Source organism: Phyllostomus hastatus, unplaced genomic scaffold (assembly GCF_019186645.2).
Source record: "Phyllostomus hastatus isolate PE091 unplaced genomic scaffold, TTU_PhHast_1.1 phas_contig_38, whole genome shotgun sequence".
NCBI classification, from domain to species: Eukaryota; Metazoa; Chordata; class Mammalia; order Chiroptera; family Phyllostomidae; genus Phyllostomus; species Phyllostomus hastatus.
The window spans coordinates 17,636,244-17,662,990 of record NW_025333869.1 but is presented as its reverse complement, the minus strand read 5'-3'; the positions used below and the strand labels follow the sequence as shown (position 1 = coordinate 17,662,990).

The 26,747-nt window shown below is 43.1% G+C and overlaps 1 protein-coding gene across 3 annotated transcripts in view; it reads left to right on the top strand.

Moving 5' to 3' along the window:
* Nucleotides 1-26,747, top strand: part of SFTPD (surfactant protein D) — a 44,642-nt gene that overhangs the window by 16,672 nt on the left and 1,223 nt on the right. Inside the window, exons 1-7 of one of the 3 annotated variants that reach the window (XM_045842138.1) lie at nt 3,963-4,077; nt 6,187-6,388; nt 22,988-23,104; nt 23,368-23,502; nt 23,821-23,937; nt 24,290-24,406; nt 25,033-25,116. In XM_045842138.1, coding sequence (XP_045698094.1) covers nt 6,190-6,388; nt 22,988-23,104; nt 23,368-23,502; nt 23,821-23,937; nt 24,290-24,406; nt 25,033-25,116 — 769 coding nt within the window. In that variant the 5' untranslated portion in view covers nt 3,963-4,077; nt 6,187-6,189. Of the gene's footprint in view, nt 1-3,962; nt 4,078-6,186; nt 6,389-22,987; nt 23,105-23,367; nt 23,503-23,820; nt 23,938-24,289; nt 24,407-25,032; nt 25,117-26,747 lie in introns of those variants that run through there. The other 2 variants (XM_045842139.1, XM_045842140.1) reach the window with 2 other exon arrangements.

The following is a 26,747-nucleotide window of genomic DNA, read 5'->3' as shown; positions in this document are numbered from 1 at the left end:
AAAAAACAGATAACAACAGCAATATATATATATTATGGCTCTAATTGCAGAAAAATCTCCACCACAGAAATATCAACAAACAATGAGCTAAGATTTATATAGGTGGAATGGGAATGAGAGGGCATAAGGAAAGAAGAGCTTAAGAGATGTCTAGAGGAAACAAGTTAAATTGTGGAAGGATAGAGGGAGAAGAAAACTAAGAGTGTGGGATGAAAACCCAGCTGAGACAGGGAAAAAGTAATGTTTAAAACAAAAAAAGGGAAGGGCACGAGGAAGGCAAAATGGAGTAGGAGAGGGGAGGAATGAAATTTGAGATTTGAAATACAAAGATAGTAATTACCAAGAAATAATGTTGAAGAATAGTATCAACAACCTCCTTATCCACTACCTATGAGCAAAGATTGATATAGGTGGAGAGAGAATAAGAGTATTTTAAGAATGGGAGAAGGAATATGAGATAACTAATGACAATGACAAATGGTTTTGAGAGGCTGGAAGGGGCAGAAATAGTAATAGTGCAGAGTAGAAACAAGTCATAGCAAGAGGGAAAATAGAATTTAAAACAAAAATCTGAAGGAGGAGGAAAGAGGTAGTATGGAATAAGAGATAGGAAGAGCAATATATGAGATTTGAAGTAAACTGTATTATAAAATCTGGTGCCATATTATGCTCAAGCTTGAAAGACATGAAATGAAAGTTAAATTGCTTTGCAGGAGAGAAAACAGCATCTTACTGCACCTGTCTCTATTTTCTCTGCTCTGCTGGGTTTGGTAAATTGGGGCTGGAGGAGCTGTATAGCATGTAGTGTCTGGCGAGGGGCTTTTTCCTCTTTCCCCTCAGAAAATGTATGCCACAGGAAACTCCTGGGCCTGACCTTGTTGCTCTGCCAGACCTGCAATCCTGCAGGTGGGTGTTGGGTTTACCTGTCTGTGAAAGGCTCTGGCTGACTAGTCCAAATCCTAGTCATTCATCTCCTGCCTTCCAGACCCAATCCTGCTACTCTCCTGCAGAAGGTTCAGCCCGAATTCTCCACTTTGCTCTGCCCTCTGCTTCTGAGCCATGTTGGGTCCCATTCCTTCAGTGTATTCTCTGCCTCTGAGTTTTCTGGTTAGCAAAGCTGCTACATCCTGGTCATGTGAACAAGCCTGTGTGCCCATGTCCCTACCAAGCCTTGGGTACACCTTAGTTCCCCTTTTAAAAGAGTGTCTCTGTGGTCCCTACACTGTAGTGTGGGTCCCTGTGGGTTCTGTTCTCCATGAGCTCCCTTTTGCCCAAAATCACACAGTCTCTTATGGTCAGGCCTGGTCATCTCTTTATAGGCCCTCCGACAATTTCAGATAAAGTCTCTCTCTGAATTTTTCTGGGATGGTGTTGGGAAGCTCTTCTCAGGTCTGTAACAGAAGGTGGTGACATTCCTTCTTCCTCCAGAGGTCTTCAGCCTTGGGCTGGCCTGTTCCTTTCATGCCTTTTCTTGAGCCTGCACCTCCTAGGGCTTCTGTTGCTGTCCTGGGAACTTGTGGGTCTTGAGCCAATCTTCAGCTGCCCCAATTCTGTGCAGCCAGCAGTGCTGGGCTGGACAGGGGTGGTGGTCTGCCTGGAAAGTGTGGGTCATTGACTCCTGGTCAGCCTAGAAAGCCTGGGTCATAGCCCCAGGGCACCCTGCAGGCAGGCTGGGTCTTGTGTACTCCTATGCACTCCCCACACTCTCCTCTGAGTATGCTCTCACTCCCAGATATTTTCACTCACTCTGCTTTGTGTTCTGACTTCAAATCTGGTCTGTTTCTGAGAGAAGATGGAAGAGTGGCCTGCTACTCTGCCACCATCTTGGATCCTGGCATTCAGTCTTTAAATAAATAAAATCTTAAAAAATATATATTGGGGTGACACTGGCTAATAGGAACACATACAAGTGTACATGTGTTTCAAGTGTACATTTCTATGATACAAATCTGCATATTTTCCTGTGTGTCCACGCCCAAAGTCCAATGATCTTCCATTACCATATATTAGGCCTCTTTCACCCTCCACCACCCCTCTGGTAACCACCACACTGTTGTCGGTGTCCATGACTTTCAGTTTTATATCCCACATTTGAGTGAAATCATATGGTTCTTAGCCTTCTCTGACTGCCTTATTTCATATAACATATTCTCAAGGTCTATCTATGTTAGGGGTGTCAAACTCATTTTCATCAGCCTCATGGTTGCCTTCAAAGGGCAGAATGTAGTTTTAGGACTGTATAAATGTAATTACTCCTTAACTAGGGGCAAGGAGCTCGGCACTGCTGCCAGGTGGAAACAAGGTACTAGGCTGGATAAAATAAGGTGGAGGGCTGGATTCGGCCCATGGGCCTTGTGTTTGCCACCTGTGATCTATGCTGTCACAAGTGGCAGTATTTTGTCTTTTTTATGGCTGAGTAATACTTTATTTTACATATATGTAAATAACAGGATTATAAAGTTAAAAATAAATATTTCTCCAAATCACAAAAGCTATTTTGGAAGAATTGTTGAAGTGGCCCTTGGATTTTTTTTTTTTTCAGTTCACAAGTGATTTGATATTTGAAGTTCAGAAATAATTTGGAACTTTCCAGGTCTGGGCTATGGATGAGACTTGACCCTGCTCCGTCTCTGTTCATGTGAGCTCTATTTGTATCAAGATGTGGAAGAGGAGCCTGGCTTCTCTAACTTGGTTGGAAACAATCCCAAGGTCATCAACAAAGACTAAGATAAAAAAAGACTAAGAATTACTTTTGGGAAATATTTAATCTGGAATTTTCAAATCCAAACTTTATTAAGAACTCCTCTTCACTTTGTAGGCAAAGAGACAGATTTTGAGTCTCTCAGTTTACAGTGAGGGGGTTTCCCTGTGTGAAGAATTCACAACTGTAATAATACTCAGATACTTCAACTTGCTGGAGTTTGAAGATTAGATTAGCTACTATGTGAAAAAAAATTATTCAGACTATGGGCAAAGAAGAATCAAGATCCAACCTCAAGGAGAGTAACTGAGAACAACAATACTGTGGCACCCATGGGGCAAGAATTGAAGTCAAGGTCTGGGGCTAAGTGTTTGGAGCCAGGAGTTAAGGTCAAATAATAGAAAATCAGGCTAAGGTGAGGAGTCTAAAACTATTGTTTTGAATGTTTGTGTTCAAAGTTCTTATGTCAGTGATTTTCAACTGTTTTCATCACAGTAACCAGCACACATAAACTAATTATTAAAAGCCACACTGAAAAATATATTTTTGCTGACCTGACTAAGAAAAATAGGTATAATTTTGATTCATTCACAATATGCTCCACAGTCACTGGAAGTTAGAATTTCCTGGGGATTGGCTACAATAGCGTATCAGCAGCTCAGGACTCTAAACTGGTTACTACAGCAATACTCAGGGACAGCCCAGCTAAGAAAGTGGAGAAATGGAGACAACGAAGTTAAGGGAAGTCCATCCCACAAAAGCCAAGTGAGGGGCTCTCTAACATCTAGAGCAGGAAGCAAAATAGTGACCACTGACAGGTGGCAGCTTTTCTAGCCTCACAGACTGCTGCTGCCTCTGCAACCCCTCACTTGCCCCACCCCTGACCCAGATATGTCAAGAGCTCCTAGCTCTTTCCCATTACCTGAATGGTATGTTGAAGTGAAGGATGAAGACAAGTTGGCACAGCAGGTCCTGGCTCTAAATCTACAGATGCAGGATGCTTTTGCAATAGTCGTGACTCATTGCACAATTCACTGGTCTTCTCTGGACCTCGTATCCCTGGATATTTGTAAAATCCAGACACTGAGGATGTGACTTAACTCACAGAACTGCAGTATGGTGCAGGTGAGACTATGGACTGAATGTGTTTTGCATACCCTAAAGTGATATGTGTATAGTGCTAGGAATATTGGTGGCAGGTTTCCAGAACCCAGGTGGGGGTTGAGTGAGTCAGCAAGAAAGAAAACCACCACTTCCTGAAGAGTTCTCAAAGAGTAGGGCTGGGCAGCTGGGGTTTCAGGGCAGCATAAACAGCCAGTGCCTGCCAAGGAAAGGCTAGTTTGCTTGGAGATCCTGGAGTCCCAGAGGAAGCAATCGTGAGTGTCTCTGTCCCTGCCTCTCATGTTGTTTTCCCTGTGCTGAGTGAATATCCTGAGGCCCATCAGGGGTGGTCTGTTTTACTGGTGTTGAGGAAGGCAGTAGCTGTTCTGATCTAGGAGGGGTGGGCGTGGATGTGAGACAGGGACAGATTTGGGGAATAAGGAACACTCTTCTGCCCCTCACTCTGCTTCCTTTGCTCAGTGGGAGATTTGCTTTCTAGACTGGGGTAAGGTGGGTGAGTGGGATGTGACACCCACACAGACCCCAGATGCCATTGTCTGGAAGCCTCAGTTGGAAATGCAACTCCACCTTCTGTCCTCTCCATCCCTGATTTCTTCATCAGAGAACGGTTGTGAAGGAGAAGCAGTCTGGGAATTCATGGGCCCGGGTTCTAAGCCTATCCTTGTACCAACAGCCTGTGGGACATAGATAAAGATGTTTCTCTCTTAGCCTCAAGTCTTTACTTAACACATATACTGACTGGACTAGGTCATTGATTTCCAACCAATTTTTAGAGGAACTATTTATTTAAATAAAATTTTAGTCTGAGATCTTGACATAAACTGAACACTATGTGGGAAGGGGCTCTGGCTCTGTCCACTCCCTGTATAGGCCCAGCTAAGAGGCCTCATCTAAATCCTAGGTCTAAAAACTTGTGAGTTAGCTTCCACCAAGGCCACTTTCTGCTACAATGGACAGTGGTGCTTTCTGTGCTATTGTGAGCTGTTGGGCAGAATTCCTACTGCTTTTCATTCTTCCCCAGACTTGGGTGCAGAGCTCCAGAATTACAGCTGCAGACCAGGCAACAGTATCCTTGCTCTGGCCTTGGTTCTCTGGTGCTCACAGCTGAGCCTCTGCCACAGCAAATGCAGCAAGTCAGCTGCTGTTGGCTTTTGAGCTTGACTGGGTATTTGTAGAGACTCCCCAGATGACTGAGGAAGTGGTGAATTCAAAACGAAAAAGGCCTCCTGCAAACTAAGATCCTTCACAGCCCAGAATCACCAGCAACTAGAGACAAAAGCACTTCTCTGGCCAGGAAGCCCCTTTCCTGACTCCACCTCCAGTTGCCTGGTGACCCTCTTCACCTTTGCACAGATCCCTCAGGCCTTGTCCCAGCCTCTGCCACTCCCATGAGCTCTTTCCATGCTCATACTCTACAATTTCTCTCAGGGACAAAAGAAGGTGAACATTGGGAATGAGCAGGTCTTGCACCCACCCTGATCTCACTTAGCCCCCAAGTCCTTCGCCCATGGTAACTAGACATCCTACTGGACATCAGTTCTTTCCTGCCCTAAAACTACTCTGTCCTTAACTGATCACATCTCATGTGCCCTTCATCCCTGAGGTCCCTCTCCCAAGTCATCTCAGGTAGACTGAACAGGACTCCAGGTGTCCCAGGATCTCTATAGCTGATAATAGAGTATCGCTGAGAACTTTTTCCTTGGGTATACCTGGAACTTTCTTCGTGGAGACAGGGCCTAGTCCAGGAGTGGCCCAATGACCTGATGAACAGGCAGCCATGTACCTATGTTGCGCTCAGGACAAGAGTCACTAAGTATTCTGGCTAAGTGGTTGAGGACTTTAGCTTCTTTTCAGACCCACAACACAGACTGCCAATGCTAGTCTATCCAAGGCCACAGGTGACAGGAAACTGATTTGCCTTTTTGGAGCCAAGCCAACCACCTTAATGATACAGACAGGGAGAAGGAGTTTCAAGGAGAGGAAAGGTACTTCCCAAAGGCACTTGATAAATCCTTCCTGGTGGGACAGATGGCCTCAGTGAGGAGTTCTACATCCTAGCCACTGTCACTGCTGGTGGCAGTGACCAAGGGAAGTCACTAGAAGGGACAAAACAGGACATCTGAGAAGAGGTAGATGATGCTGTGAACCCATGTCTGAGTTTTAGCTAGGTAACCATGCCCTCCCAGACCAGGCTGTGTGACTACTTGTCCTAAACTGCTTTGGGGGTCCTGCTGCTCCTGATCCCAAAGATGGGGAGAGGAGGTAGGAGATGTGCCTCCCCTGACCTCTAGGAGCTGTGCTAAGCACTCACCTATGTTCTAGAACTGAGAATGTGTCCTTTCTTTTCCTATCCATCTGCCTAGGCCATGCCTCTCCTCTTCTTCCCCATGCTGATACTGCTCACTCAGCCTCCAAGGTCACTGGAAACAGAAATGAAGACCTATTCCCAGAAAACAGTGCCCAGTGCCTGCACCCTGGTCATGTGTGGCCCTGTGGAGAACGGCCTGCCTGGTCGTGATGGACGAGATGGGAGAGATGGCCCCCGGGGCGAGAAGGGGGATCCAGGTAGAACTGGGACCATGGGCTTGTCCTAGGGGGATGGGGTGGGCTTTGGAATTATAACCAACTCAGCAACCCTGGATATTGTACTGTGGAAGCCTTGGAAATGGACACCCACCTCCTTGAGAAGGAGAAGTCCCCTAGATACTCAGTTCATCTAAAACAGTGCTTTACCAGCTGCCAAGTGACTGGCTGTCCTTAGCCTCCATACATCTCCCCACATCACCCAGCTGCCCTGATTTCTCCCCTGGGATCTTCTGATTCTTCTCACCTCCCAAACAAGCAAATAATGGGTAAATAACTGGTGTTTGGGCCACTCTAGAACCATGCTCTGGCACTTAGCAATTGTTCATTGTGGTTAAATAGGGCCTGTGCATGGTGTTAAATATCTAATGAAGCTCTACTGCATGAGAGTGGGAAGAGATGAGGCTCAGTTGCCCATACTCAGACCTGATCAAAAAGATTTGTTCTAAATATTCTACAGAGAATAGAAAAGGGAGCTCACATTTCTTTGATCAGTCCTATGCTTGGGCATTCCCTTCTATATTCATTTAATCCTAACTATACAGGACATATTAACCTCATTTGACAGGAAATAAAATTGTGACTTAGGGAGGCTAAAATATGGAAGGTGATAAAGCCCTGGGCTTCTGTGTCAGACAGACCTGTGTTTGATTGCTAGCTCCATCTCCACAGCTGGAACTCCCATGACAAGCCACTCAGTGTCCCTGAGTCTCAGTTTGCTCATTCTGTAAGTGGAAGAATATCCATCACAAACTGACAATTGAGACAAAGCTTTATTTTTTGTTGAGTGTTCAAGATAAAGTTGCATCTTCCAACTGTACCAACACGTGAATTCTCCTGAGCTTTGCAAAGGTACTATTTATTATTAAGGGTATTATCAAAGGAATACTTCCCCATAGGGGATAGTCTGGGTGTGACTGGCAAAAAGGGAGACTTCAAGAACCAGCAATGGGCATGAAGGGACCATTGTGACACTTGGCTTCAGTTATAGGAGAATCAGTTGTGGCCTTTATCTTTCTGGAGTGTGCATTTTGGTGATGAAGGAGGAAGATGATGTTTAAGCTGGAAAGAATAGGTAACATTGCCAGGCTTTGTAGGGTGAGGAACAAGCAAGTATCCATTTGTCCTTTACAGAGAGAAGGTGGCTCCCAGTGGGAATGGACTGGGTCTTGAGAAGGCTGCCTGGAAGTGAACTCCGAAGAAGGGTGGTTTTCACGGTGCCAGCTCTCTCTCAGAGAATCCCAGCTCTTTCTTGGAGAATCGCAGCTCTCTGTAGCACCCAGAGGGACCCTGAATTGAATCCTGGGGAAGGCACCCTTTCCTAGGTGGTCCTCTAACCTGTGGCATGGGGTCTGGCTGAGGCCTCCCTTTCTTCTGCATGTGCCTCATGCACATCCCAAGCCTAGGGTTGGTGCTTGGAGAGAGAACAGTGCACACTAGGCCTGGGGGCCCAGGCTCCACACTGGCTTCTTAATTCCAGGCACATTAGTCACTTAATCTTAATGGGTCTGAGAATTTATTGGAGCACTCTAGTAGCCTCAGTACCCTCACGAGGTAGGTCTGGGTGCGACTTGTGACACCTGCCCTGCAGATTCTGATGCACGTGGTCCCAGGAAGCTGCTGTAAAGGACAAGATGGGCCTGAGATGAGAGACCCTTGAGCAGAGGTGGAATGTGGAGCCCAGGTTTCCATGGTGATGCCCAGACATACCATTGGAGGGCCAATGAGACCTGGGCCCTGCTTTGTAAGCTGTATTTACAGGGACAATTCGCTTAGTTCTCAGCATCTAGATTGTTGCCCAGAGGATTCAGCAGAGTGCCCCCGGGAACATGCACCTCCCTTGGAGAAGACCACACACTTCACAGCAGCCCACATGGCCTCTCTCTTCCCCTGCTTACTTGTCTGATCTTGTCGCCTTCTCCACCTCCCCACAGTCCCTGGGCTCCCACCACACTGGCCTTTCACTGATCTGTCAGTACACTTGGGGGGCCTGCCTCCCCAGGGCCCTGTTACTGCTCTTCCCAGAGGCACACTCCTCACCACCTTCCTAGCCTCACTCACAAACCAATAGCTTCTCTGACCACCCACTTAGAAGATACACCTGACAACACTCTCCACACTTAATATCTGTTTCTGTGAAGTTGAATTTAAGCTTCATGAGGAAGGGATCTGAATTGTCTTTCTCTTTCTCTATTATTGCCCTGCATTTAGGACAGTATGGTGTAGAAGCTCTGAGAACACTGTGGAATGAATGAATGTGAGATGCAAGGAGAAGAGGAGTTTCGGTACAGTTGAGAGTGACCACACTTCTGGTCCATGAAGCTTCACTTCAGGTGCAATTAGAGTACAGGGATACATCTCTTGGGGAAACTAGGATGCAAAATTAGTACTTCAGGAGACATGAGTGCTTGCTGATGAGGGTGTGTCTTCTCCATCTGAGTGCTCTCCTGGCATCCATGCTTGTGTGCTGAGGATGGGTCACCTTGAATGTGCCCTTCTATGGGTTGTCTTCTTCTCTTGGCCCATCTACCTGTTGCCATGTTGGCCAGGATGAAACCAAACGGGAAGCTCAGCCTGGGGTCAGGGCATCTCTGCCCCGCATAGTGTGCTGTTGAATATGAAATATGGGACTCATCCTGGAACCCTCCATGTTCCATTTCATTCCTAGTGAGGACTGTAACTGGAAGCAGAACACCATGCCCAGTACACAGCCTCTTAAAGGCACCAGTCCTCCACCACCAGCACATTCTTGCCCCCAGGCAGGTCTGACCCAATCCTGCCCTGAGAGCAGGATTTCCAAGTCTGAAATGTCACCTCTCCTCTACAAATCTCTCTGCATCCTTTTCACCCTTTAAGTCCTACTTTGTCCTTCAGTAAAAGAGCTCTGAGACTGTATGTGTGTGCTGGAGTAGGGGTGCTGTGAGTGGTATCTCACATATTGGGGTGAGGGGCATCTCACATATTGTCTTCCACACTCATTTCCCATGCTTCCCAGTTTCACATTCTGCTGCAAATCCCTTGCAGGACTGGACCTAGTGGTAACGTTTGCATCTCACCCACTGCCAGGCATGAAGTTCTGTTCCATAAATGGTTTCTTAGTGAACCAATAAATGGAACAATGAGCAAGTGGACAAATATGTGAATGAACATGATGGCACCACCTGTCAGTATTTTTTTTTTAAATTTTATGCTGTGTTATACCATCAGTCTTTCTAATTTTTAAAATTGAATTAGTTGGGCTAACATTAGTTAATAATATTATATAGATTTCGAATGTACAATTTTATTATACATCATCTTGTATATTGTGTTAACCACTCCAAGTCAACTCTCCTTCCATCACCACTTATCCCTCTTGTACCCTGTTTAACCTTCCCCGCATCACACCTTTCCTCCTGGTATCTTTTTACGCATGAATGTTTATAGCAGCTTAATTCACAACAACCAACAGATGGAAACAAATCAATGGTAATCCACTGAAGAATGTACAAATAAAATGTGTTCTATCCATACAAAGGTGTATTTTTGAGACATAGAAAGGAATGAAGTATTGAGACATGCTGCAAAATGGACAAACCTCAAGAAGTCATTCCCAGTTAATAAAGTCAGACATGAGAGGTCATATATTATATATTTTCATTGATATGACATATCCAGAATAGGTAATAGAGACAGAAAGCAGAATAGTGATTAGCGATACCCAGGGGTTGGAATGGGGGAGAGGGAGATAACAAGTGGCTGTTTAATGGCTGTGAGGTTTGCTTTTGGGGTTATTAAATGTTTTAGAACTAAATAGAGGCAGTAGTTGCACAACGTTGTGAAGGTGCTAAATGCCACTGAACTGTATGTGTTCTTATTTTTTATTCTTTCAGTTTTGTCTTTTTGATCTTTATTGTATTTTTTACATTGCCTTTTAATCCCCTAATACCCCTCTCCCATGAACCACTGAACTGTCTCCTTTAATAGGGTTATTTTACATTATATAAATTTCACCTCAATTAAAAAAAATCACCAAACTCATAGAATTGCATTTAAAATTTTTTTGTTTTTTAATATATTTTATTGATTATACTATTACAGTTGTCCCATTCCCCCCCTTTATTCCCCTCCATCCTGTACCCCTTCTCCCACCTGTATTCCCTACCCCCCTTATTTCATGTCCATGGGTCATACATATAAGTTATTTGGCTTCTACATTTGTTATACTATTCTTAACCTACCCCTGTATATTTTGTACCTACCATTTATGCTTCTTATTCCCTGTACCTTTTCCCCTCTATTCCTTCCCCACCTCTCCTTGCTCATAACTTCCACGTGATCTCCATTTCTTTGATTCTGTTCCTGTCTAGTTGTTTGTTTACTTTCTTTTTTTTATTTTTTTAGGTTTGGTTATTGGTAGTTGTGAGCTCATTGTCATTTTACTGTTCATAATTTTGATCTTCTTCTCCTTAATAAGTCCCTTTAACATTCCATATAATGAAGCCTTGGTGATGATGAACTCCTTTAACTTGACCTTATCTGGGAAGCACTTTATCTGCCCTTCCATTCTGAATGATAGCTTTGCTATATAGAGTAATCTTGCATGTAGGTCTTTGCCTTTCACGACTTTGAATACTTTTTTTCCAGTCCCTTCTTGCCTGCAAGATTTCTTTTCAGAAATCAGCTGATAGTCTTATGGGAACTCTTTTGTAGGTAACTGTGTCCTTTCCTCTTGCTGCTTTTAAGATTTTCTCTTTATCTTTAATCTTGGGTAATGTAATTATGATATGCCTTGATGTGTGCTTCCTTGGGTCCCACTTCTTTAGGACTCTCTGAGCTTCCTGGACTTCCTGGAGGTCTATTTCTTTGATCAGATTGGGGAAGTTTTCCTTCATTATTTTTTCAAATAAGTTTTCAATGCCTTGCTCTTTCTCTTCTCCTTCTGGTACCCCAATGATTTGGATGTTCTAATGTTTAAAGTTATCCTGGAAGTTCCTAATTCTCTCCTCATTTTTTTGAATTCTTGTTTCTTCATTCTGTTCTGGTTGAATGTTTATTTTTCCCTTCAGCTCCAAACTGTTGATTTAAGTCTCAGTTTCCTTCCTATAACTTTTGGTTCCCTGTACATTTTCCTTTATTTCACTTTTCATAGCCTTCACCTTTTTCTCTATTTTTGTGACCATACTCAACCATTTCTGTGAGCATCCTGATTACCAGTGTTTTGAACTCTGCATCTGACAGGTTGGCTATCACTTGGTCACTTAGTTGTATTTTTTTTTTTTTGAGATTTGATCTGTTCTTTCATTTGGGCCTTGTTTCATCTGGGTGTGCCTATTACATAGTAAGGGGTGGGTATTCACCAAGGTGCGGCAACCCACATCACTGCGTTGTGATGCTATATGTGGGGGAAGGGTCTGACAGGGAACAATGCTGCCTGCTTAGTTCTCGGCTTGCTTTCAGTCACATCCTGTGCTACCCAAAAGCCAATTGGGCCCTTCTGGTGCTGATTCCCAGGTGAGTGGGCTTGTGTACATTCTAGGACACTGTGGATCTCTTCAAGGAACTCCCCTGTGAGGCTGGGTATTTCTCCCACTGCCACAACCCCCACAGGTTTTTCAGTCAGAGGTTTTGAGGCTTTATTTCCCTGTGCTGGAACCCTGGGTTGCCTGTTTTGTCTCACTCCCCAGTTTTCCCTCCCAGTTTATCCTCACACTAATTTGGAACCACCTGTTCTACCAGCCACCCCCTTGCTGCCTCCTCTCTGCCCCAGCTGCGTGTCTCCACCCCTCCTACTGGTCTGGATGAATATTTCTTCCTTAATTCTGTGGTTGTTGGACTTCCATACAGTTTTATTTTCTGGCAGTTCTGGTTGTTTTAAAATTTGTTGTTGTTTTTCTTTTGGTTGTATGAGGAGGCACAGTGCATCTACTGATGCCTACATCTTGGCCAGATGTGTCAAAATTCTTTTTAAAAAAATTTATGTATTTATTTTTAGAGAGGGGAATGGAGGGAGAAAGAGACAGAGGGAAACATCAATGAATGGTTGCCTCTTGAGCACCCCATATTGTGAGCCACCTCATATTGTGAGCCAGGTTGTGGGACCTGGGTCACAACCTGGCATGTGTTCTGACTGGAAATCCAACCAGCAACCCACTTTGATTCACAGGCCAGTGCTCAATCCACTGAGCCACACTGGCCAGAGTGAGCATAAAATTCGTAAACATTTATATCCCTTTGCTCTCTTTAGTCTTTTGGAGTACATCTTGTATAATTTTAGGCTTCTGTAGCCTTTCTTGAGGTAATATGTCCTTTTTTAATGTTTGGTTATTTTCCCAATAGAAAAACAATATGTGGTTGCTGAAGATAAACATAAAGAAGAAAATTAAAATTATCTTAATTGTGCCACTTAGAAAAAAAAACAACTTAACACTTTTGTGTAAGCCTTTTATATGGTTTTTCCAAAATGTATTACATGTGCACATGCCCTACAATGTCTGTACATGTGTAGTAAACAGAATCATATTGAACATAATTTTTACAACATACATTTATTTCTTAATTATGCATTAGATAGTAATTTTGGTCTGTTTTCTAAGGGTTCAGGAGGATGTTACATAGCTTTATCTATTTTTCTTTTAATTTATTGTTGTTCTATTACAGTAGTCTGCTTTTCTCACCCTCTCCCCCCAACTCCAGCCAAACCCACCTCCCTTCCTTGCTTCCACCCTCCCCTTTGGTTTTATCCATGTGTTCTTTATAGTAGTTCTGGAAAACCCTTCTTCCCACTGACCCCCACCCCACCCCACCTTCTGGCTATTGTTAGGTTGTTCTTAGTTTCAATGTCTCTGGTTATATTTTGTTTGTTTTTTTCTTTTGTTGATTATGTTACAGTTAAATGCGAGATTATAGGGTATTTGTCTTTCACCACCTGGCTTATTTCACTTAGCGTAATGCTCTCTAGTTCCATCCATGCTGTCACAAAGGGTATAGGCTCCTTGTTTCTCTCTGCTGCATAGAATTCCATTGTGTAAATGTACCATAGTTTTTTGATCCATTCATTTACTGATGGACACTTAGTTTGCTTCCAGCACTTAGCTATTATTGTAAATTGTGCTGCTATGAACATTAGTGTGCATAAGTTCTTTTGGATTGGTGTTTCAGGATTCTTAGGGCATAATCCCACCAGTGGAATTGCTGGGTCAAAAGGCAGTTCCATTTTTAGTTTTCTGAGGAAATTCCATACTGTTTTCCCCAGTGGCTGCACCAGCCTGCTTTCTCCACTCCAATAGTACACTAGGGTTCCCTTTTCTCTGCATCCTCTCCAACACTTGTTTGTTGATATGGCTATGATGGCCATCTGACCAGTGTGAAGTGATATCTCATTGTGGTTTTAATTTGCATCACTCTGATGGCAAGTGATGCTGAGCATCTTTTCATGTGTCTGTGGGCCCTCTGTATGTCCTCCTTGAAGAAGTGTCTGTTCAAGTCTTTTACCCATTTTTAATTGTTTTTTTTGTCTTCCTGGAGTGGAGTTGTGTGAGTTCTTTATATATTTTGGAGATCAAACCCTTATCTGAAGTATCATTGGCAAATATGTTTTCCAAATAGTTGTTTCTCTTTTCATTTTAATGCAGCTTTCTTTAACTATGCAGAAGCTTTTTAATTTGATGAGGTCCCATTTGTTTATTCTTTCCTTTATGTTCCTTGCTTTAGGGGACATATCAATGAAGATGTTGCTGCATGAAATGTCTGAGATTTTCCTGCCAATGTTTTCCTCTAGGACTTCTATGGTGTTACAACTTATATTTAAGTCTTTTATCCACCTTGAATTTATTTTTGTGTATGGTGCAAGTTGGTGATTGAGTTTCATTTTTTTGCATGTATCTGTCCAGATCTCCCAACACCATTTGTTGAAGAGGCTATTTTTACTCCATTTTATCGTTCTTCCCCCTTTGTCAAATGTTTATTGGCCATAGAGACTTGGCTTTATTTCTGGTCTCTCTGTTCTGTTCCATTGGTCTATGTGCCTGTTTTTTATGCCAGTATCAGGCTGTTCTGATTACAGTGGCCTTGTAATACAGTTTGATATCAGATATTGTGATCCCTCCTACTTTGTCTTCTTTGTCAAAATTGCTGCAGCTATTTGGGGTCATTTATGGTTCCATATAAATTTCTTAAACATTTGTTCTAGATCTGTGAAATATGTCATGGGTACTTTAATAGGAATTGCATTGAATGTGTAAGTTGCTTTGGGTAGTATGGCCATTTTGATGATGTTAGTTCTTCCAATCCATGAGCATGGTACATGCTTCCATTTGTTTGTGTCTTCCTTAATTTCTTTCTTCAGTGTTGTGTCATTTTCTGAGTACAGGTCTTTTACCTCCTTGGTTAGGTTAATTCCTAGGTATTTAATTTTTTTGGTTGCTATATCAAATGGTTTTTTTTATTCCTGATTTCTGTTTCTGATATTTCATTGTTGGTGTACAAAAATGCCTTTGATTTCTCAGTATTGACTTTGTATCTGGCTGTTTCCCCAAACTCATTTATTAGGTCAAGTAGTTTTTTGGTGACGTCAATAGGATTTTCTATGTATACTATCATGTTATCTGCAAACAATGACAGTTTTGTTTCTTCCTTTCCAATTTGGATGCCTTTTATTTCTTTTTCTTGTCTGATTGCTGTGGCTAGGATTTCAAATACGATGTTGAATAGGAGTGGTGAAAGTGGGCACCCTTGTCTTGTTCCTGACCTTAGTGGGAAAGCTCTAAGTTTTTGCCTATTGAGTATGATGTTGGCTGTAGGTCTCTCATATATGGCCTTTATTATGTTGAGGAATGTTCCCTCTGTTCCCACTTTGCTTAGTGTTTTTATTGTAAATGGGTGCTGTACCTTATCAAATGCTTTCTCTGCATCTATTGATATTATCATGTGATTTTTGTCTGTTTATGTGGTGTATTGTTTATTGATTTGAGAATATGGTACCATCTTTGCATCCCTGGGATGAATCCCATTTAATGACAGTGTATGATCTTTTTAATGTATTGCTGGATGTGGCTTGCCAATATTTGTTGAGGATTTTAGCATCTATGTTCATCAGCAATATTGGTCTGAAGTTTTCTTTCTTTGTTATGTATTATCTGTTTTGGGGATTAGGATGATGCTGGCTTCATAAAAAGAGTTTGGGAGTCTTCCATCTTCTTGAATTTTTTGAAATAATCTGTGGAGGATGGGGGTTAGCTCTCCCTTAACTGCTTTGTAAAACTCCTGTGAAACCATCTGGTCCAGGGCTTTTGTGTGTCAGAAGCTTTTTAATTACTGTTTTAATTTCATCAGGTGTTATTGGTCTGTTCAGGTTTTCTGCTTCTTTTTCATTGAGTTTTGGAAGATTATATTTTTCTAGAAATTTGTCCATTTTTTCTAGGTTTTCAAATGTCTTGGCATATAGTTCTTCATAGTAATTTCTTACAATCCATTGTATTTCTGTGGTATCAGTTGTAATCTCTCCTCTTTCATTTCTGATTGTGCTTATTTGGGTCTTCTCTCCTTTTTTCTTGATGAGCCTGCTTAAAGGCTTGTTGATTTTGTTTATTTTTTCAACAAACCAGCTCCTGGATTTATTGATCCTTAGAATTGTGCTTTTAGTCTCTATGTCATTTAATTCTGTTCTGATCTTGGTTTTTTCCTTCTTTCTACTTGATCTGGGCTGTCTTTGTTGTTGTTCCTCGAGTTCTTGTAGGTGTAGGATTAGGTTGTTTATTTGAAATGTTTCTATCTTTTTTAGGTAGGCTTGTGTCACTATGAACTTCCCTCTCAGGGCTGACTTTACTGTGTTTCATAAGTTTTGGATTGTTGTGAGTCTGTTTTCATTTGTTTCCAGAAACTTTTTGATTTCTTCCCTCGTATTATTCTTTACCCATTTTTTGTTTAATAACATGCTATTCAATCTCCATGATTTTGAGTGTTTTTTTTTTCCTTGAGGTGAGTTTCTAGTTTCAGTCCCTTGTGGTTGGAGAAAATACTTGAAATGATTTCAATTTTCTTGAATTTGTTGAGGCTAGTTTTGTGTCCTATCATGTGGTCTATCTTTGAAAATGTTTCATGTGCATTTGAAAAGAATGTGTATTTTGCTTCTTTGGGATGAAAGGCTCTATATATATCAGTTAAGTACACTTTATCTAAGGCATTGTTCAATGCCACAATATCTTTGTTGATATTTTGTTTGGAAGAGCTATCCATTTTTGACAGTGGGGTGTTAAAATCCCCTACTATAATTGTGTAGCTGTCAATATCTTTCTTGAAGTCCTTCAAGATTTTCTTTATGTATTTGGGTGCTTCTATGTTGGGTGCATATATATTTATAATGTTTATGTCTTCTTGATGGATTCTTCCCTTCAGTATTATGAAGTGACCTTCTGGGTCTCTTTTTATGGCTGTTTTTTTGAAGTCTATTTTGTCTAATATGAGTATTGTTACCCTGGCTTTTTTTCCCCTGTGCATTTGCTTGGAATATTTGTTTCTAGCCCTTCACCTTCAGTCTGTTGTGTCTTTTCACTGGGGCACTTAATCCATTTGTGTTTAAGGTTATTATTGATAGGTACTTACTCATTGCCATTTTTTTGTAGCTATGTTCCTCTCTGTTTCACTGTTTTTCTTCCTGTTCTTAAAGCAAACCCTGTAGCAATCCCTGCAGAGCTGGTTTGAAGGAGGTATATTCTTTGAGGCTTCTTTTGTCCTGGAAGCTCCTTATTTGGCCTTCCATTTTAATTGAGAAACTTGCTAGATAAAGTAGTCTTGGTTGCAGGCCTCTGGTTTTCATTACTTGGAATATTTCTTGCCATTCCCTTCTGGCTTGGAGCATTTCCATTGAGAAGTCAGCTACTAGTCTTATTTGGGCTCCCTTTTATGTTACTTTCTGTTTCTCCCTTGCTGCTTTTAAGATTTTCTCTTTATTTTGGAATTTTGCCATTTTAATTCTGATGTGTCTTGAAGTGGGCCTCTTTGGGTTCCTCTTTGGGACTCTGTGTTTCCTGGATTTGTGTGATTCTTTTTCTCATCAAATTAGGGATGTTTCTCATCATTACTTTTTCAAACAGGTTTTCTATCCCTTGCTCTTCTTCTTCTCCTTTTGGTATCCCTATTATATGAATATTATTATGTTTCATGTTGTCCTGCATTTCCCTTAACCCTTCTCCATTATTTCTTTGCCTCTTTTTTTTCTTGCTCATTCTGGGTGTTTTTTTTTCTACCTTGTTCTCCAGCTCGCTGATTTGATTCTCTGCTTCATCTAGACTGCTTTTGATTCCTTCTACTGTGTTCTTCAGTTCAGAAATTGTATTCTTCATTTCCTCTTTCCCCTTGTTGATAGTTTCTGTTTCCTTTTTCATGTTGATGTAGTTTGCAGTGAGATCATTGTACTTTCCCTGTGGTTTCTGGTAATTCTCTGTGAGCTCATTGAGCTTCCTGATAACCAGTGGTTTGAACTCAGTATCTGATAGTTGACTTGCCTCTATTTTATTTAGCATTCTTTCTGAGACTTCCTCCTTTCCTTTCATTTGGGGATTGTTTCTTTGTCTTCCCATTGTTTGTGAGAGTCTTCTCGTTAGCCTCTGCTTCTTAAATTGATGTGTTCTGACTCCCTGGGTTTATGGTGTGAACCTCTGTGGTAGAATACCTGTGAGATTCAGTGGTGCAGACTCCTTGATCTCCTGAGTTCACTGGTCTTGGGCTGTCATTTGTATTGGGTCTTTGTATGTCTTTGGGTTTTGATTGTTGTTGGGTGTTTCTTTGGTGTGTCCTTCCCACCAGCTGGTTAACTGAGGGTCACTCCATCTACCACATCTTGTATTCTGTTGTGCAGGTGTGAACAGGTTGTGTTGAAGCTGGTTCTTCTGTGTGTATGAGGTTTTGAGACTTCTCTCTTGCTCTTGTTCAGTTGTTTGTCGTGGGTAATTTCTCCACTATTTAGTTGTATTTCCAGGTCAGTCCTGGGTTGAGTTAGTGTGGCTTCTATTTCCTCCTTCACCTTCTTCTGTTGTTATTTGTTGGTGGTTCCTTTGTTGGTGGGTTTCCTCTTCCAGTAGGTATCTTGCTGTTTACAGCGTCCACCTAGTCTTGCACATTCTATGGAGCAGGAAGGTGATATTTGTCACACTCTCTCAACTGTTGTGGTGCCCCCTCTTTGGGTTGAACTGTGGTCTTTTTACCATTCCAGGTTTTATTGTTTCACATTTGATTTTTCAATGTCCTCTACCATTTTTGGTCTCCAATCTTCATATATGCTGGGGTACTGTTGTCTATTTGCTCTGTTCCTCAGTAGATTGGCTAGGTGTTTCACCCATGTGAAGGAGGAAGTAGACTCCATTCCTACTTATCTTGCCACCATCTTGAGCTTTTCTGTTTTTTAAATTGATGTGTAAGAGTTCTGGCCAAGATGGAGGCATAGGTAGAAAACCTTTGTTTCCTTGCACAACCAAGAGGAGGATAACAACCAATCTAAAGTCAATGAACAACTAGAAGTGCCAGAAAATCAAACTGTGTGGAACTCTGACAACCAAGGAATTAAATAGTCAACCAGAGCAACCATACTGGTAAGAACCTGTGGCAAGGCAGTGGATTGTGTGGGCAGGGCTGGCTGAGAGAAACCGTGGTGAGGTGGTGGACCGCATTGGCCAGGCTGGCTGAAGGGGAAACTGAGACTCAGAGATGATTCTGGACTACTGTGGCTGCCACCATGGGAGAAACTCCCAGTCTCACACTATTTCATTGGAAAGTAGGCTAGAGCCAAGCAGGTGAGCTTCATTTTCCCCTCCATAGCCCGTCCCCCACAGGCAGCACCACAGTGCAGCAAGGAGTGTTGCAACTGCCTAAGTGAATACCTAAGGCCCCATGGCCTTACAACTTAATAGGTGTGCTGAGACAAAGAAATATGGCCCAAATGAAAGAACAGAGCAAAACTTCAGAAAGTGATGAGAAGATAGCCAGCCTATCTGATGGAGAATTTAAAGCCCTGGTAACAAAATGCTCACAGGACTGATTGAACTTTGTTGAAAAAATAAAAAAAAAACAAATGAAAGATACCCAAAATGAAATAAAGCAAAATATTCAGGGAACCGACAGTGACAGGAAAGAAACCAGGACTCAAAGCAAAGATTTGGAACAAAAGGAAGAAATAAACATCCAAGTGGAACAGAATTTAGAAACAAGAATTTAAAAAAGTGAAGAAAGACTTAGGAACCTCTGGGACAACCTGAAACATTTCAATATCTGAATTATAGGGGTCCCAGAAGGAGAAGAACAAGAGCAAGAAATTAAAAACTTATTCAAAGAAACAATGAAGGAAAATTTCCCCAATCTGGCAAAGGAAATAGACTTCCAGGAAGCCCAGAGAATCCCAAAAAAGTTGGACCCAAAAAGGAACACACCAAGGCCCATCACCATTAAGTTCCCCAAGATTAAAAAAATAAAGAGAAAATCTTAAAAGCAGCAAGAGGAAAGGACACAGTTACCTACAAAGGAGTTCCCATAAGACTATCAGCTGATTTCTCAAAACAAACCTTGCAGGCAAGAAGGGACTGGGAAAAGTATTCATAGTCATTAAAGGCAAGGACCTACATCCGATATTACTCTATCTAGCAAAGCTTTCATTTAGAATGGAAGGGCAAATAAAGTGCTTCCCAGATAAGGTAAAATTAAAGAAGTTCATCATCACCAAGCCATTATTATATGAAACGTTAAAGGGATTGATCTAAGAAAAAGAAGATAAAAACTATGAACAGTAAAATGACAACAAACTCACAACTATCAACAAATGAACCTAAAAGATAAACAAAAACAAAAATTAAACAAACAACTAGAACAGGAACTGAATCAGAGAAATGGGCATCATATGGTAGGATTTCAGTGGGGAGAGGGAAGGGAGGAGTAGTGGGGGAAAGTACAGGGAAGAAGAAGCATAATTGGTAGGCATAAAATAGAGAGAGATCAATAATGGTATAGGAAACAGAGAACTCAAAGAACTTATATATACAACCCATGGACATGAACTAGGGTTGGGGGAATGCTGAAGGGTTGGGGGTGTAGGGCAGAGGGGGACAAATGGGGAAAATTTGGGAAAATTGTAATAGCATAATCAATAAAATACACTTAAAGTACAGCATAGGGAATGCAGTCAATAATATTGTAATAACTGTGGTGTCAGGTGTGTACTAAAAATATTTGGGAGACCATCTTGTAAAGCACATGCAGCAAACACAAGGCCCATGGGCCAAACCTGGCCCTCCACCTTGTTTTATCTGGTCTGATACCTTGTTTCTACCTGGCAGTGGCACCTAGTTCCTTGCCCCTAGTTCAGGAGTAGTTGCATTTATACATTCCTAAAATTACATTTGGCCCTTTGAAGGGAGCTGTGAGGCTGGTGTGGCCCCCGGTGAAAATGAGTTTGGCACCCCTATTGTAAAGTATATTTTTGTCTAACTACTAGGCTGTATACCTGGAACTAATACAAAATAACATTGAAGATCAACTGTAATTGTAAAAGTACAGTTTAAAATATGGTACAAAATAAATAATGTATCATAAAAATAAATAAATTGATATGTGATTGACATATACCATGGTATTTGTTTTGGGTATGCAAAATAATGACTCGATATTTGTAAGTATATATTGTGAAATGATCATCCATTACTACATACATTGTTCCTTGTGATGAGAGTTTTTAAGATGTATTCTCTTGGCAACTTTTTAATATACAATACAGTATGATGAAATATAGTCACCACTCTGTAAATTACCTGCCTAAGGATTAATTTATTTTAAAACTGGATGTTTGCACCTTTTCATCACTTTCACCTGTTTTGCCTGCCACCCATCTCCTGCCTCTTGCAACAACCAGTAATCTTATTTCTGCATTTATGAGTTCAGGTTTTGTTGTTTTGACTTTTAGGAGCCACATATAAGCAAGATCATACTGTATTTGTCTTTCCTTGCTTGACTTATGTCAGTTGCCATTATCCCTCAAGCTCCATTCATGTTGTTACAATTGGCAGGATTTTTTCTTTTTATGGCTGAATAATATTCCATTGTGTATGTGTGTGTGTATCACATCATCTTTATCTATTTACCCATTGTGGCCACCTACCCTGTTTCCATTACTTGGCTACCATAAGTAATGCTTCAATGAATGTGAAGGTATAGATATTTTTTCAAATGAGAGTTTAATTTCTTTTGAATAAGTTCCAAAGTTTCTATCTTTAATATTTTGAGGAAACTGCATACTGGACTTCATAGTGTCTGTACTATTTTACAATTCCACCTACAGTGTGTAAATATTTGTATTTCTCTATGTCCTCACCAACACTTGTTACTGTCTGTCTATTTTATTTTATTTATACTTTGGGAGGAGGTTATGATTTTATTTAATTTAAAATTTAAATTTAAGTATAATTGTCAAATAAAATTGTCAAAAGTTCAAAGTGTACAATCTGATGATTTTACATATGAATACATTATGAAAGGATTCTCACTCGAGTTAATTAACACATCCATCACTTCACATATTAACTCTTCCTTTTTTTGGTGAGAACATTTTCAAAAAACTTTTTTTCTATTATATTATAGGTGTCCCAATTTTCCCCCTTTGCCCTCCTCTGCCCAGTTCACCCCTTGCTCCCACAGTCAATCCCCACACCATTGTCCATGTCTATAGGTCATTCATACATGTTCTTTGACTAGTCCCTTCCTTCTCTTTCCACCATTTCCCCCCACCCTCTGGTCATTGTCAGTCTGTTCCATGCTTCCATGCCTCTGGTTCTATTTTGCTTGTTAGTTTATTTTATTCATTAGATTCCTCTTATAGGTGAGATCATATTGTGTTTGTCTTCCACTGACTAGCTATCACAGAGATGTAAATTAAAATCACAATGAGATGTCACCTCATACCTGTCAGAATGGCCATCATTAATAAATCAACAAACAACAAGCTCTGATGCGGATGTGGAGGAAAGGGAACTCTAGTGCACTGTTGGTGGGAATGCAGACTGATGCAGCCACTGTGGAAAACAGTATGGAATTTCCTCAAAAAACTAAAAATGGAACTGCCTTTTGACCCAGCAATTTCAATGCTGGGATTATACCCTCAGGATCCTGAATCACCTATTCGAAAGAACTTAAGTACCCCTATGTTCATAGCAGCGCTAACAGTAAATGAGTGGATTTGCATTTCCATGATGACTAATATCAGGTGTCAGTCCTGATATAGAGTGTGGTTCTAGAAAGGGGAAGACAAGGAGTCCATGATCAAGGATAAACGCTGACAGATTGTCTGCTGTAAATACTGCAGCCTTGGGGTAGGAGAGGGCGCAATACACAGAAAGGCAGACGGGCCTTAGCTTGAATACACCTCCAACTCCTGCAAGCCAGTTTCCTCACCTAAAATGGGAATGTGGACACCCATATCCTGGAGCACCACTGGACCAAGGAGTGTGGAGGTGGAATGTCTGCACCCTGTAGAACCCTGAAGGAATGCCAGGGAACTGACCCTGCAGGAGCTGGCTCCTCCTAGGCCTAGGGTCTGGTGTATGCCCATTTCTTCTGTTGCTACAGGTTTACCTGGAACTGTAGGACGAACAGGGATGCCTGGGCCAGTTGGCCCAGTGGGGCTCAAAGGGGACAATGGCGCTGCTGGAGAACCTGGACCAAAAGGAGACTCTGGGCCACCTGGTGAGCTGCTGGGTATAGAATGCAATGTCTGCAAGTGGTGCTGCTGCAACTAGGTTATGTTGGTAGGCATGCACATATTCCATCCCAGGAAGAAGTTTGTTCTGAAGGTGGCCCTGGATTATTACAGGAAAGGCTGCAACTACTATTGGACTTCATCTGTAAGATGGTGCTGCTTCTCTGCCTTCATTATTGCTCTTATCTTTTCATGCACTCCCCCTTCCAAGAAGGATTAGTGCACTGACTAGGCGGGTCCTTTTCCCCAGGACTCCCAGGACCTCCAGGACCTCCAGGATCTCCAGGTTTGCCTGGCTCACCTGGAAGAGAGAGTCCCTCAGGAATGCAGGGGAACATAGGACCTCAAGGCAAACCAGGCCCCAAAGGAGAGGCTGGGTCCAAAGGTAGGTGGTTGGTACATGACCAGTCTGGAAAGGCGAAGGGAAGAATGTCAGTGGCAGACCATGATGTAACCAAGATATTCTCAGAGTGCCAGGAAAAGCCCAGATAATCAGTACTGGGTCAGCCTTACTGTGACCCCTTCCTCCATATTAATAATACTTTCCTGTTAGCTTCTACAGAGGAACCCAGGCAATAAGGAGCACAGTCTCCCCAGTTCTCTCTCTCACCACAGAGCTCTGGGTGAGAGCTTCACAGCTGAGGCAATAATGCATGCTGCACACACTCTCAGCAGATTTTGTACATATTTGTTTCTTTCTCAGGAGAAGTGGGTGCCCCAGGCATGCAGGGTTCTGCAGGCACAAGAGGTCCCCCAGGTCTTAAAGGAGAGAAAGGTGCCCTTGGTGAGCGTGGAACCCCTGGAAATGCTGGGGATGCAGGTGAGTGATGAAAAAAGCTTGGGCAGGCCTTCAAAATCCCATGTCCACTGGAAGCTGTCAATGCTCGTCCCTTTACTATTACCCTCAAGCAGGTCAGGGCTGGCATTATTGGGCAGTAGGGAAAGTCGGCCTGCCAGGAGGGTCCATCACTGGCCATGAGGAACTCTCTGTCCCTGGGGGTGGGGATGTGGTGTGAGCCACAGGGAGTCTGTATACAGGGAAGGTTGGTTGCTGGGTGATGGAGATGGTCCATGTACAGACAGGGAATGTGGCTGTGTTTGGAACAGACTGTGTGAGGGTGAAAATGCTGGGAAATGTGCACAGAGCTCACCCAACTCTTCTCTGATCTCAGGGCCTGCAGGAGCCATGGGCCCACAGGGACCTCCAGGTGCCAGGGGTCCCCCAGGACTGAAGGGGGACAGAGGTGCTCCTGGAGACAGAGGAGCAAAAGGAGAAAGCGGGCTTCCAGGTAAGGTAGCCTCCCTTAGCTTTGGGAACCCCCGACTAGTGGGGGAGGGAGGAGGGCTCTCTTCAGCTCAGGATAGCCCCTCCACTCAGTGGTCAGTGTGTTTCAGGCGTGCATGAAAAGCAGACAAGGCTGACAGGCTGGAAGGCAGGAAGATTGGGCTCTGGTTTTAGACTCTGTTACTTGGTGCAGGGTAGGCCTGAGCAGTTTTTCCCATCTGGTCATTTGGACAAGCACAACTCCCATTCCATTCACTGGATAACTTTGAGCATCAAATAATCCAGGGATGGGAAGTACTTGAGGAGTGTGCAATCCTGTCCCCCTACCCCACCTCCCAAAGGAAGTGCTGTCAGATTCTCAGAATGTGAAGTGACAGTGTCATCTGGATCAGTGTCAGTGGGGTGCAAGGACCTGCTCAGGGGGACAGTTTGTTCACAACAGCAGCACAGGAAATGTTGTGGGCAGCAGGGCCTGTTGTGTCAGCAGATGTGGGCTTTGGGGGGCCAGTCCCAGCTCCTTACTCTACCCCCAATAATGCCAGCAACTGGGCACCCTTCCCTTGAGGCCCAGACTCTGAGCCAATCCCTGGCTGTGCTGGACTAGTCTTCAGTCTACTCCTCTCTCTGCAGACATCACTGCTCTGAGGAGGCAGGTGGAAGCCCTACAGGGACAGGTACAGCGTCTTCAGGGTGCCTTCTCTCTGTACAGGAAAGGTGAGTTCCTGGACCTGGACCTGAACTTGAGCCAGACACTGGGGATAGGCCCCAGACTGGGTCTGTGTTTTGTTTTGGAGTTGGCTGGGTCTGAGGCAGGCATGGGTCTGGGACTGTAGTGGGATGGGGTGACTGGCTAGACCTGGGACTGGGGCAGGGAGTGGGGCTAAGGCTAAGGATAAGGGTGGAACAGAGCAGTGCAGCCACCTGTTCTTGGAACTGGAAGTAGATGCAAGGGGCAAGTAGCTGGATGTGTCCCTTATCATGAGTTCAGTGGGCTGGCAGAAGCGTGGTCAAGGCTATGCGGCTCCAGAATGCCCCCAACATCACAGTCAACCGTGGCCCAAGCCTAGCCCAGGGCAGTCCAGCAGACCTTCACTCTTGCTGACCCTGTGTGGGTCTCTGTTATATATGGGGACACCCAACTACCCAGGATACATTCCTTAGCTCTGTGGGGCTAGATGTAGGAACACCCCAAGATGTTGCTGCCCAGCCCACAGCAGCAGAGACTGCAGACTCTGCTCTGAGAGTTGGGGCTGGGATGCTGTCCTTGGGTCAAGACTGGTGAGAGCCAGATGTTCACATGTGGCCACTGAGAATCTCACCTGAGGCATGCCCTGGGTGTGGTAGGGAACTGGTGGTCTCTGGCTCTGGGTGTTCAAAGCAGACATTCCTCCCAAAGCCTGGAATGCTGAGGAGTCTGAGGCCTCCAGGAGCACACACCCAAGTGCCCTCTGCCTGTGGGGATCTCCTCCTCTCTCCCTATTTTGCTCCCCCCGACCCCTGCTCTCCCTGATGTCACCTTTGAATTCAAATCATTCAGCACATCTCACTGATCCAAAAAAAGAAGAGTTCCTGATGGAGGAAAGCATAAAGGGTGAGGCACAGGGTTGGCTCTAGAGCACCTAAGCCCACTAAGTACCTATGTATCAAGGATTTGCACATGTACTCACTCACTCATATGCATTTATGCAAACAAAGGCAAATTTGTGACATGCACCTGCCACACATGTATTACTTACATACTGGCACTCACTTCACATGGTCTGCACACATGAGCACACACACTTATGCAGGCACACACAAATATTCACACAAATTCAGATGGACCTCTCAAGTACTTTCAGATAGAACATGGCCATATTCATGTATACACAAGCATACCCTCCCAGTGCATATAATGGTCTGTGACCTCTTCTGCTGATCTTGTGCAGGGCTTTTCTGGGTACCATCTTGAACCTGTGGATAATGTGCACCCTGAGCCCTTGTGGAAGGTACTCACAGGTCAAGGGCAGTGGGTTGGGGTGCAGCCTGGGCTCCTGACCAGCCCCATGAGGTTGGGGTACAGCCCTCTCAGGAGCCCTGGAGATTTTTATGCATGAATTCAGTAGTCAAAGGGATGGAATAAAAACAGATAATTGAATATCACATAGGAGATGCTTTTATAAAATATATTTTCCATTTAGAGATGAGAAATTGGAAGCCCTGTAAAAGGAATTGACTTTCCCTTGTCCGCCTGGACAGTCATTGTCAAGGTGGGGTGAAACAACCTGGCTTTCTGATTCCCAGACAGGGCTCTGCAGCACTGATTCTCTCTCTGTCCCCCACTCCCTCTTACACAGATCAGATGC